The following is a 12,265-nucleotide window of genomic DNA, read 5'->3' on the forward strand; positions in this document are numbered from 1 at the left end:
GCGGTGTACAGGGCAAGAATAAAACACAGAAATTACAAAAGATAAAAGGTAATTAAATACATGCCCAATTAAAAAATACAGTTAATACATACTAAAAACCCCAATAAAAATAGTAAAAAACCCCACCAATCCCCCCTCAGGCCAGGCCGGCTTGCTCGAACAAGTATGTTTTCAGATCGCGGCGAAAGGAGCGAAGATCGGGCGCCGTCCGGAGCTCAACCGGTAACTGGTTCCATAGCTCCGGGGCGCCCACAGAGAAGGATCTCCCCCTGGGGGCCACCAGTCGACATTCTCTGACCGGTGGCACCCTGAGGAGGCCCTCTCTGTGGGAACGCACAGGGCGGAGGGAAGTAGACGCCGGCAGCAGGTGTTCCCTAAGGTACTCCGGACCCCTGGACTGGCATATTCAGAATTTGGAACCAGTAGAGATTTATATCAACCCAGCTAATATCGACTCTGTTGTTTTACTTACCTTGATCAATTACCTTACCTTACCTTACCTTACCTCAATTAACTTTCACAATAAGATGTAATTTTTGGGTTTCTCTGTCATCACTCTGGGCACTTGTGCATATTTGTACAAATTCCATTAGCCACTTTATAATCAAATTTGAGGGATTAGGCTTTGGTGAAGTCAGAGATAGATCTTCTCTGACTAAAGGGTATTTGTAAATAAAATAAATACCATATTTCATCAGCACTTGAGCTAAGAGAGAGCTTTTGCCAAGTGCCATGGAAATCAAGTAATCCAATCAGTTCAAATAAGTATATTTATTACAAACTTAAGCTCTCTATAAGAATCTGAAATACTAATGGTTAAAGCAATTTGACTGTAAATAAGGAATTCATGGGGGCTGGACTTAGATCTCTTGTGGACATGAAGGGACTCATGACTGATGACGTGTGTGTCTGTGTCTGTGTCTGTGTGTTTGTGTATGTCTCTCTGTGTGTTTCCTCATTTAAGAGCAATGTTTTTCTGCTGGGAATGCCTAAAACCTCAACTCAAAATACTTTAAAATCCTGCTGTTTAGATTATATTAAGTTAAAAATTAGGCTAGGATTAACAGAACTGAATCTATTTTGATGTTCCACTTTGAGTCTCCTACTATTAATCAAAACAGGCTCCAGATAACACATTTAATAAATGCATAAAAATCAATCAGTTTCTCCTGCAGATTCACACATATCTTTTAATTCTAAACCAGGATCTTTTTACAGATATGGGGAAAAAGAATTGCCTCAAGCCATACTCTTGGAAGGGGCTCTAAGTACAAAGTACTGTTCCACATTTGAGATAACCAGATAGATAATTCACTTAAAGAAATACAGCTAATCAATTAAAATCCTAAAGATGGTGCTTTTTTTAGTTTTTCCATATGTGCCTGGTTACTGGGAACTGAATACAATAGTCAAAACATAGTGAAAAAAATATAACATTGACATTTCAGGCAATGAAAATAGAGTAGACTCAAAGGAAAATTAAATTCACTTGTCTATGGGCTATGGGCTAGAAGATTTCTGTCATTTGCCAAAAGATCTTAACACTCTTTAAGAGATGAAAGAATAGTTTTGGAAAATTTAAATGAAATTTTGTCTAGATGTAACAAGGGAAGTAAGCTCAGGGATAGTCTCAGCATTTTTTCAAAGCAGTTTCAAGTAATTCCTCAGGGAGAGGCATATTGTGAAGAATTGGAAGGTTTATATTTTAAAAAAATGGAGCTCAGTTCTTGATCAGGAGGAAATATCAACAGCATGCCTGTGTAAATAAATGATCCTTTAGGAAGTGGATATGTAATGGAGCAATTCTTAAAACTTTCATTTCTACATGAGACTCATACTTGTTATATCTGCAAAACAAATATTTTACTCATTGAGTGCAGTCCTCCATGAATAGTGTTAAATTCGGCAAGGACGTAGTTCATGACTCTATAGCTCATATTCTACTGAAATTATTGCCAAAGATTTGCAACAATTGAGCAAAAAGTTTATTTTTTTTGCAAAAGTTCAGCAAGTTGCACCACACTGTCCTGTCTCAGCTCTAGGGTATTCATAATCCAAGTCAGTCCATGAGAATACAGCCAAAGTACTTGATTCTCTTTGTAGCAATTGGACAAGCAATGACACACACATATATATACAACATGTATCTTTTTAAAAAGGCACTTTCAGACAAACTTCCCCTCTCCTCTCAGAACTAATCAGAGCAATCTGTAATTTAATTCAGAAATTTTGACACAAACTAATATTTCAATAATACTAATGTACACGCCAATCATAGCAGTTATGGACTCCCAAGATTTACCCAGAAGTAATTTCAATGATTTCAGTAGTGTTGGTACCAAATTAACGGGCATGGCAAAATAGACATTTCTGATGTTCTCAAAATGCTTTGGCATACACTCCCACAATCCCTTGCCATTGGGCTCACTGATAGGGTTGATGAAAATTGAAGTCCATAATATTATTAATGTAACACATGCATAAAATTATATCCTTAAGCCTAAATAATTATAGTCTGTACAATAGGAAAGAACTAGAAAGTGAAAAGGTGATAGCTAATAACCATGGAAATTTCAGTTTCAGAACTGACATTTCTACACATTTTGAAAGCAGTCTGAAATGGGAAATTTAGTAGAATAAGTTTTCTCCATGCATTTATATCAAAAATAGTCTCATAGACTAGATGCCTGGATACCAAAGTGCATGATATTATAAAAGAAAGGGACACATTTACTTCCAAATGATCCACAATCAGCTGTATCATTGAAGCATTTTTTTTAATCTGTGGATAGCTGTGTATGAAATATACCATTGAATAGTGGCCATTGACCAGACTTAAAAAGCATTTTGCATCTTCTTTTCATCCTGATCCTGGGAATATCTATACGAAACTAACTGAGGATCAAAAAGTTAAAAGAAATAACCAATTCTTCAGAAAGACTACTTTGTCCTTAGAAACCATGTTTGTCCTTATTTGCATTCATATTGCATTCATATTGTTAATTTACAACATGCACCTTAGTTTATCTCAATGTGGAATAAAAAGAAGAAGAAGGACTACGGGAAAATGTGCAGTCGGAAAAAGGAATCAACTTTGATCAATACCTCACTCTACGTAAACTTCATGTTCTTCTTAAGTTGATGACTATTTTTGTTGAGTGCATATAACTGAAGGTGTCTTAAAATTAAGGATAAATATCAACTGTAGTTGTATGCTGAAATGTAGTGAATGAAATCAAAACATATTCTTTAACTCAGGGCAAATGATTTTTTTTCTCCATCCAATTTTCTAAAATACCATTCTGAAAAGAGAAGGAACAGCAGAAGCAGATTCTTAAGTGCTCTGTTGAATTGGATCTGGAGCACCTCTACATGAAAATGACTATATTTCCTATCTCCTATTACCCTAGTCCATATGCAATGAAACTATATGCTATTCTTGCTTATAGGTCAAAACCCCCATAGAAATATGAACACTCACCTAGCTTCTCATCTGTGTGAACAGTCTGGTCCATTAAAGATTTTAGCTCTGTACTTTGAATTAAGTAACTCTTCAATTGTGTCATCATTAAGCGAATCTCTTGTAGCATTTCTGTGCTGGAGATCTGCTTTGCCATCATCTCCAGACTATAGACTTTATAGTCCTGCACCAAGTTGCCAAAGTAAGAGTCTTTATCCTGGGCCAGTTCCACAATCTTCTTCTGGAGCTTTCGGTCAGAAGAGAGAAATGCTGTGAAGACATTGCTTAGGCTGACCATGGACAGACGACGCTTGGCTCTGCCTAAAATCATAGAACGGGTCTTCTTCACAGTAGGACTGGTCATCAGTTCGAACTCATCTTCAGTGCTACTTGTAGAATAAGAATCTGGCTCGGAGGCAGACATCTGAGCCTTTGCATTGCTTACAGGACAATGCAATGAATCACTCGAACGTTCAGAATCTGATGTGCTGAAAAGTTTAAGGCCAGATTTTGATTCCTTTTTGGAAATGGAGCAAGATTTTTCTATTCTTTGTTTGTTTTCTTGTTGGACCTCTGACTCTTCAGTTTCCTTGTGCTCCAAAGAAAAAGAGGTGGTAGACGATGACTGCTTAAAGAACTTTTTCTTTCTTAGCGGTGGGATGGGAGGCTGGGGGGGAGGCTGGGGGTGGTTTCCTGATAAACTCTGCTGCAGTTCTGTAAGTTCCTTCTTGTCCTCTCTGGTAGGCTTTACTTTTTCAGCATTTGGGGCAGATTTCTCTGTCACCTCTGCCAATACATTTGGAGCCTCATCGCACTGGTGATCATTAGCCAAAGCTTCATTCCCCCTGTTTTGTTTTTCTACTTGTTTTTCTTCTGACAGTGAAGTTTTCTGACTTTTATCAAAGGAAGAATTTCCTGAAGTTCTTTCAGATGAACATCGCCTTGGTGGAATGGATGGAGGAATCTTCTTTGAATTTGTAGATGGAAGGCTATGAGGAAAAAAGAGTTCTGGTCTGCTATCTTCCTTGTCTCTGCTAATTTCAGTTTTCATCTCTTGTTTGGTCTTCTCCAAATTATGGAATTGATCCTCTTTGGAAGGGGTCATAGAAGATGTTTTGGTTTGTTTCACAGCATGAAAGGACAACAGAGATGGTGGAGGAGGAAGAGGAGGAGGGGGAGGAGGACGTCGAGTAGGAGATCGCTTTGGAGGTTTTGTCACAATGTTTCTACCACCAGAAGGACTCTCCCTGAAGATCTCTGAAGGAGAAACATGTGGGGGAAATGGATAGCTGCTCTCCTCTATAAAAATAGGATTTACAAACCACAGCTTGTCACTTCCTACTGACAGCTCAGTTTCACATGAACAATTGTTTGTGCGGCTTGCAAAAGGCTGGCTGGGGTTCTTTCCTTTTTTTGCCTGAGCTGTGATGTAAGCAGGATCTTTCACAGAATGGAGAAGCCTTCTTTCTTGCCTTTGATGTAAAGAGGAGTTCCAGAAACCTGTGAATAAATACGTATATCTCCAATAATAGCCAACTAAAAGCAATAATGTTTTAATGCTACTTGCACAATGTTGCTTAAAACATAGAATTATTCTATGCCCAACTGTACATGAATATATCACAGTGTTTCAAACTTATCCAATTAATATAAATTAAGACAAATAGTGTCATGACATTATAGGAGGAAAGGAAGTTGATAGCCTTCATGAATATATAGGGATAGCCAGCATTTTTCCCAACCCAAATTTCCTGGATAGGTATGAGACCCTTTGCTTCCAGAATCATTTGTCACCTTAATTTCAGTGAAAATGTTGGTAGCTGTGCTTTTATAGACATTTGGAATCTTATTACTCAATTCTATTTCAAAAAGTGCCATCAGGCCAACTCATAGCATAAATTTCTTCCTTTTTAATGGTAGAGTGTTAATCTGCAAATGAATATGGAAATATTAGGCAAGAGATATTATTTGAAGACGCCAAAGGCGCACAGAACGCTGTTACCTTCCCACCGTAGTGGTCCCTATTTTTCTACTTGCATTTTTATGTGTTTTTGAACTGTTAGGTTGGCAGAAGCTGGGACGAGTAACAGGCGCTCGGACAAGCGTTGGCTCTTTGGCTTTGAAATGGAGATGAGCACCGGCCCCTAGAGTCGGAAACGACTAGCACGCATGTGCGGGGGAACCTTTACCTTTACCTTTATTATTTGAAGACGTATGAGCTAGGTCAAATGTAAATTCATTTCTACCTGGAATATTATGTTTTATAAATGATTAATAAGTGGTTGGATGGCCAATTATCAGGGAAGACTTAATAAACTTTTGCTTTTACCAGCAAAGATTAGATTACTTGAATTCCCTTTCAACTACATGATTCCAAAAAAAAAATTCCTTTGACCCCAGGAAATGCACTTCAAACTACTTTCTGAATGCTTTTACCCATGTGTTTGAGAACATAATTAGGAAAATGCAACACCCAAAGCATATCTGATACAGAAACAAATGAACAATGTTGCAGAAAGTTTCTTAAGATGCTTCTAACAACTTCTTATTCATTGGATATACAAATAGAATACAAATATAAAATTAGCTCTTTCAACAGTTTCTATATGGCAAAATCTGGTGATGGCATTGCAAAGCTGTGCATCCTTGAACCCAATACCTGAAGACATCTCTGCTTGGATTTAGATGATTATACTTCCCTTTTAGCAACAGTTTAGCTGATTCTGGAGTGGAGGGTTTATTAACAGTTTAATAAATGTACATACATCTTGTTGTAAATACAATATCTGAAAGGAAGATGGCCTATATGAGGCAAAGAAGGTGAGTTGATGGAGCTAAATTACTCATTGCTGCTCTATGAAACTAGAAAAGTTCGGGTGCACAGAGCCCTAGGCTTCCAAAATAAATTTGCATGACTTTGCACATGGAAGACTCTATGCTCTCTCAAACAATAGGAAACAAGCAAAAGAAATAAAAAATGTAAAGGTTTCTGCATGAAGAACTCATGAAAACAAGACTCAAAGTTCTCCTGCATAGCAGCTTTCTCCTATTCATTGAAATGGTGGAACTACGATTCTATTGGAATATTTGCAGGGATTGCCTGATTGATGCAGAGAGAGGCCCTCTGAGTGACCAACCCTGTCAGCTTCTTCAGCCTGGCATTAGCAGTGACTTTTACAAGGATGCCCTAAATAATGATGTGTGAAAAGGAAAGCCATTTCACCTCCGATAAAAAAACCAAATCAGTCTACTGTAGTGGGCAAAATAATCAAGTAGTTAAGATAGTTCATAAACTAACTCAGATTTCATACCTCAGAGTCTATTTTATTTTATACCACTAATTACAATTCGACCACCAAATACAGGTATAGAACAAGCTAAGCTCAGTGCAGGGGGTTGTTTTGATGTTAGAAAACTGAAAGTGAGTTTACAATTCTTTGATGGAAAAAATCACTTTCCCAGTTTTCCTGGGTACCTTAATTTAGAAAGAATACTAAAACAATAGTAATAAGTCATTTTGCTAAACAACTGGGAATTAATATCTGCCAAGATTCGGACCTGTCGTCTCTGTCTTAGATGAGAGATCACGCTCACAGATACAAGGGCAATGCTCACATGTTCAGAAGGCAAAGCCAGCACATTAGATGTTGTCCCAATTTCTACACTATAATCCAACATTATATCTGTTAATTGGTATAATGTCTTCAAACCTCAACTTGCACAGAGAGTGGGTGGCAATATTTTGCAATAGGTAATACTGTTCAGAACACTGTGTATAGTTACAACCATAACTTATATAAAAAAATGGCCCTAAGTATCACATATTAGCCCTATGGGTTTCTATTCCTAAATGAAACAGAGATTATTTATTCTTACCTTGCAGAGGGGCCATTATTTTTGGGAACCTAACTGCCTCACAGACCTGCTTGAGAAAAATTGCTTACTACCTGCATACATGAAAAGGAATCCTGCAAAGGAGAAGAATCCCTAACTGTGAATAAGGCTCTCTTCAGTTCTTTTGCTAAGAATAAAAGTGAGGGGAGTACAGTACTTCTAAGCTCATTTTCTGAGTTTAGGTAAAGGAAGAGTATTCAACGGAATCTAAATTGAATGAGAACAACTGCACTGTGTCCTGTTTACAGCTCACCTTCTACCACTTCATAATATTCAACAAATTAAAGTTACAGGTGACATCTTTGCTGAAATTCAAGAATGCCCCAAATAGAGAAAGAGAGAGAGAGAGAGAGAGAGAGAGAGAGAGAGAGAGAGAGAGAGAGAGAGAGAGAGAGAGAGAGAGAGAGAGAGAGAGAGAGAGAGAGAGAGAGAGAGAGAGAGAGAGAGAGATCTAAAAATTAGCAATTTAGCAATGACTTTTGATAGAAACCACATTCTCGGCAGAAGGAGCTGGTAATACAAGTTGTCTCTAGGACGATGTGTATATCAGTTTGGAAGGTCAATGCAAAATGGGGAATTCCACCTCCTATGATTCCAGAGGAAGTGGAAATTGGCAATAAGTGAGTGTTTTAGATTATGAAATCTTTCCTTTTTAGAAAAAAAACTATGGCCACACTACCTGTTGTTACCTTCTCTTTATGTTGGTTAGATTTCCTAAAAAACTATGAAAGACTACAGTCTAGTTATTCTCTTATTTAGTATGACCTTTTTTTTTAAAAAAAAAAGAACGTTTAATAAGAATTATAGCTCAATGAGATAGCACATGCTTTGCAAACAGGAAGTTCAAGGTTTAGTCCTGGATATTTCCTAAAATACCAGAAAGCCATTGCTGGTCAGTCTAAACAACATTAAGCTTACCTGGCTAATATATTTGGTACAAGGCAAATTTACTCTGTAATTGGAATAGTATTTCCAAGGACACACAGACTATTCTGCATATTATTTCAATCATCTAAACCAGTGGTCCCCAACTTTTTGGGCACTGGGGACCAGTTCCGTGTGGGGGGGGGGTGTTCTGTGAACCAGAGGGCCTGGTTTTGCACACTGCCTGGATCCCGTGCGTGCGCAGATGGGGCTTCACTTGCTTGTGCGGCCTAGTTCCTGACAGGCTGTAGACTGATGATGATCCATGGCCTGGGAATTCGGGATCCTGATCTAAATTCGGGATCCTGATCTTCTTTATTGTGAGAAAAATTATATGTGCAGAACATATTAATCTCATATTATAGGCGAGTTGATGAATCCCAAGGTTTCAGACACCCACATACCCAGTGAAATTTTAGCTTAGATGATATTTGAACCTGTTTATTCATAACTTTTCCTCAAATACACTGCACTCATTTTATTTAAAGTAAATAAGAACAGACTTACAAACACAAAGATAAGTGCATATACTCAGAAATGAATAGTCTCCAGATGAAAGCAATATTAAAACACTGGGATTGAACTGGATGTACTGAATTCCTTTTGGTCCTGTATTTTTAATTTTTAATAGAGATTTGCATGTTTTCCACCATTCTCCCTGGCCCCCTTAGGTAGGGGATGATGTCACCGAGTTATGTATGTACTATATCTGTGTGAAAATTGAAGAAAAGCAAATTGTTTGTCCTCAGAGCTGAGTTGACCCTGGAACAATCTTAAGATGATGGCTGCCCCTCTGCTCCAGAGGTAAGGAATGTGAGGCCTTCCAGATGTTTGCTAAACTACTATTCTCAGCATCTTTCATGAAACATCATGCTGGCTAGTGTTAACAGAAATTGTAGAATAGCAACAGCAACAGCTGTAGAACCACATCCCTTGGGTAGAATTCTAATATGGATGTAGTCAGGTCAGGACATATCTAAGTTTAATACTGTAGCTCTTCTTAGGCCCCACTAGCAATATTTATACTCCAAATTAAAAAGAAAAATTCTTTCTACCGATTTCTTTCCTTCAATTTCATGAGTTTAAATTTGTCAAAATGTAATTAGCCAATTGACATATCCTCTGTGTGAAACTGTGTTTGAAGACGACTTGGTAGCTGTCCCCAATTAATGACAATGTTAAGTCAGCCTAGTCATATTATTTCTATGCTTGAGGCAGTTGCCATTGGTTGTCTTATGTCTCTGCACCCAATATAGTATACAAAAATACCAAATTAGCCTTTCCTATCTATAATTTTGGGATGACAGCTTCCAGACAGCATGGCACGAGAACATTATAATCCCATCAAATGTTCAAGGCAACTTGTTGAGCGATAGGTTCACTGAATAGTGTGGATCAGGATAAATCCAACCCATGTTATTCTTTCTGTGCAAAGAGTATTCTGCTTCAACTGTTTTAATAATTGTTTTAAAATAGTAATGTCTAAAATTAGTTTTGTTCCCTCACATAAGGAGCTTTTTTATACAGCTTCTCCTAATGTACTGTATACGATTGTAAAAAAAAATGTCTGTTGTTTCTTTCTTTTTTATGTAACCAGCAATGTTGTAAGCATTAGCCAGAAAGATCTTTTTTTTCAGATTTTCCCCCAGACATTTTCCCATAAATGTATCGGGCAACAGACTTATGACTGCAGAAAGAGAGTCCAATGTTCTTCAATTCTGCCATTTATCCACCAATAAACAAAGTGAAGCAACAAATGCCTAATGTCTACAATTTAGAATTTTTTTTTAGGTGAGTCATAAGCAAAGACACAAGCAGAATGTTGTGCTAATGCATTTTCTCAACTTTGGTTCTTTTAACATGTATGGACTTCAGCTCCCAAAATTCCCCAGCCAGCATGCTACCTAAAGAATTCTGGAAGTTGAGTCCATACATTTTAAAGTTGCCTAGGTTGAGAAATGCCATGCTAAAATGTTCCCTTAAACATTATCAGAAAAGAAAACAACAGAACTCAGATTTGCAATAAAGTATACTAATGTAGCTGAGAATAATAGCAGAAATAAATTCTCATCATTTTCTTTTTCCGTCTCCTGTCCGATTACTTACAGTTGATGGAAACATTCAAGCCTCCTGCTATTCCTTTAATGGTTCTTTAAATCAGAGTTGAATTGGACAATGTGTCAAAGAAGAGGATCCCTTCAATAGGAATAGAATTGCAATAGTGATAGCACTTAGACTTATATACCGCTTCACAGTCTTCCCTAAGCAGTTTACAGAGCCAGCATATTGCCTCCAACAATCTGGGTCCTCATTTTACTGACCTCGGAAAAATGGAAGGCTGAGTCAACCTCGAGCTGGTAAGAATTGAACTGCCAAACTGCTGGTAGTCAGCAGAAGTAGCCTGCAATACTGCCTTCTAACCACTGCGCCATCACGGCTCTTCAAATAGAAGATTGTCCTCAGCAGCCTTTCATACATTTCTATAAAGGAAAATGCACCATGGAAGCACCTAAAGCAGTTCCATAATGGGAAGAAGGAACAGATCATGGCAGTCTGGAATGTATTTTTCTTGCAGAAATCTGTAGCATCATATTACAAAAACAAACCAACAAAGTAAAAAGTCTGTATTTGTTGGTATATTATACCAGTTTTCAACACAACTTACCTATCCCCAAACCAGAGATGGTTTCTAATTCTGTGGCACTATTGGCTTCCAATATTGCTTGTGGCAATCTTAGTGTGTACGGAAGCAGATCTCTACAGAGTAAAAAAGAAAACAAAAAGAAAGCAAAAGAGAGAGAGAATATGAGAAAGCAAAACAATGTTTGCTGTGTTTATCAGTAGATTACCTGTATCTCCAAGTTATTGGCTTTTTGTTTATTCAGTTTGATGCTGCCTGATTTCAAACATTTCTGGGTTGTCGGTTTGTGAACAATAATACATTGGTTTGCAAGGTGGTCTACAGATATGAGGTTCTAGTTAGAACAGAATAGTGGGGGCATCCTTGACATAGAACCAGACTTTAATTTGCTTGTGCATTTTAGAGATTTCTATGGGAATGATAACAATATATTATATCAGCACTGATGATGTTACCTAGTCTGGGTAATGAAACTTCTGCAAGAAAACAAGCAAGGTCAGAGACCACCAAGCCCCACCCCCCCCCTAGTTCAACCATGAATTACAAATATTCTCCATTATTAATCTATTACCATTAGAGCAGAACTGAGACAAATGCTATTAGTGTAAGCAAAAAGAAATGATGAAAAGAGAGTTCTAGTGCTGAAAAAGAATAAACTTCAGATCTAGAAAATGTACCCAGAGAAATGTGAAAATACGAGTGTCCTTTGCCAATGCAGTGGCTGTGTGACTTCTTTAACATGCACCAAGATTGCATCAGAGTCTGATGATTGGAAGAAAGCCATTTTTTCTCTCTTGTTCAAAGAAAGGCAGCAAAATTGAATGGAAGAACTACGTGGGGATTAGTTTCTTAAATGTGTTTATCAAGGTGTTTTGCAGGTTTCTGAATGAATGGGTATAAAGGCAGAGGAGAAGACAGTTGCCAAATTTTAGAAGTATATTGCAATTTTAAGGGATATGCAGACCAGATTTTGGTTCTTTAGCAGTTATTTACAAATGTATGAATGTGGGAAAGAAAATGTGCTGTATTTCTGTTGATTTTTAGAAGTTTGTATATGAATAGAAGCGAATAAAAGTGAAGTGAATAGACTTGAATTTGGGGGGAAATGTTTTGAATGAATATGGTGTTGATGGTGGGTTTTTGAATTTGATAAAGTCATGATGGAAATAAAACTTGCATGAAAATTAGTGGAATGCTTAGGGAACTGTTTCAGTGACTAACATTCATCCCTTGTTTATTCGAAATATATGCGGATAAATGTGCAAGAAATGCTTATGTATGATGATTTAAGAGGATGGGGATGTATATTCAGAAGATGCCTTTTGCAATGACTTTTTCAAAAAAAG

General features: G+C 37.5%; 1 protein-coding gene across 1 annotated transcript in view; it reads right to left on the minus strand.

Moving 5' to 3' along the window:
* RIN3 (Ras and Rab interactor 3) overlaps nucleotides 1-12,265 on the minus strand; it is a gene marked incomplete at its 5' end in the record, with an annotated part of 83,981 nt that overhangs the window by 22,653 nt on the left and 49,063 nt on the right. Inside the window, 2 exons of the mRNA XM_081313875.1 lie at nucleotides 3,482-4,960; nucleotides 10,944-11,035. Coding sequence (XP_081170001.1) covers nucleotides 3,482-4,960; nucleotides 10,944-11,035 — 1,571 coding nt within the window. The remainder of the gene's footprint in view (nucleotides 1-3,481; nucleotides 4,961-10,943; nucleotides 11,036-12,265) is intronic.

This window comes from Vipera berus (assembly GCF_964194415.1).
Source record: "Vipera berus genome assembly, chromosome: 1".
Lineage (NCBI taxonomy): Eukaryota > Metazoa > Chordata > Lepidosauria > Squamata > Viperidae > Vipera > Vipera berus.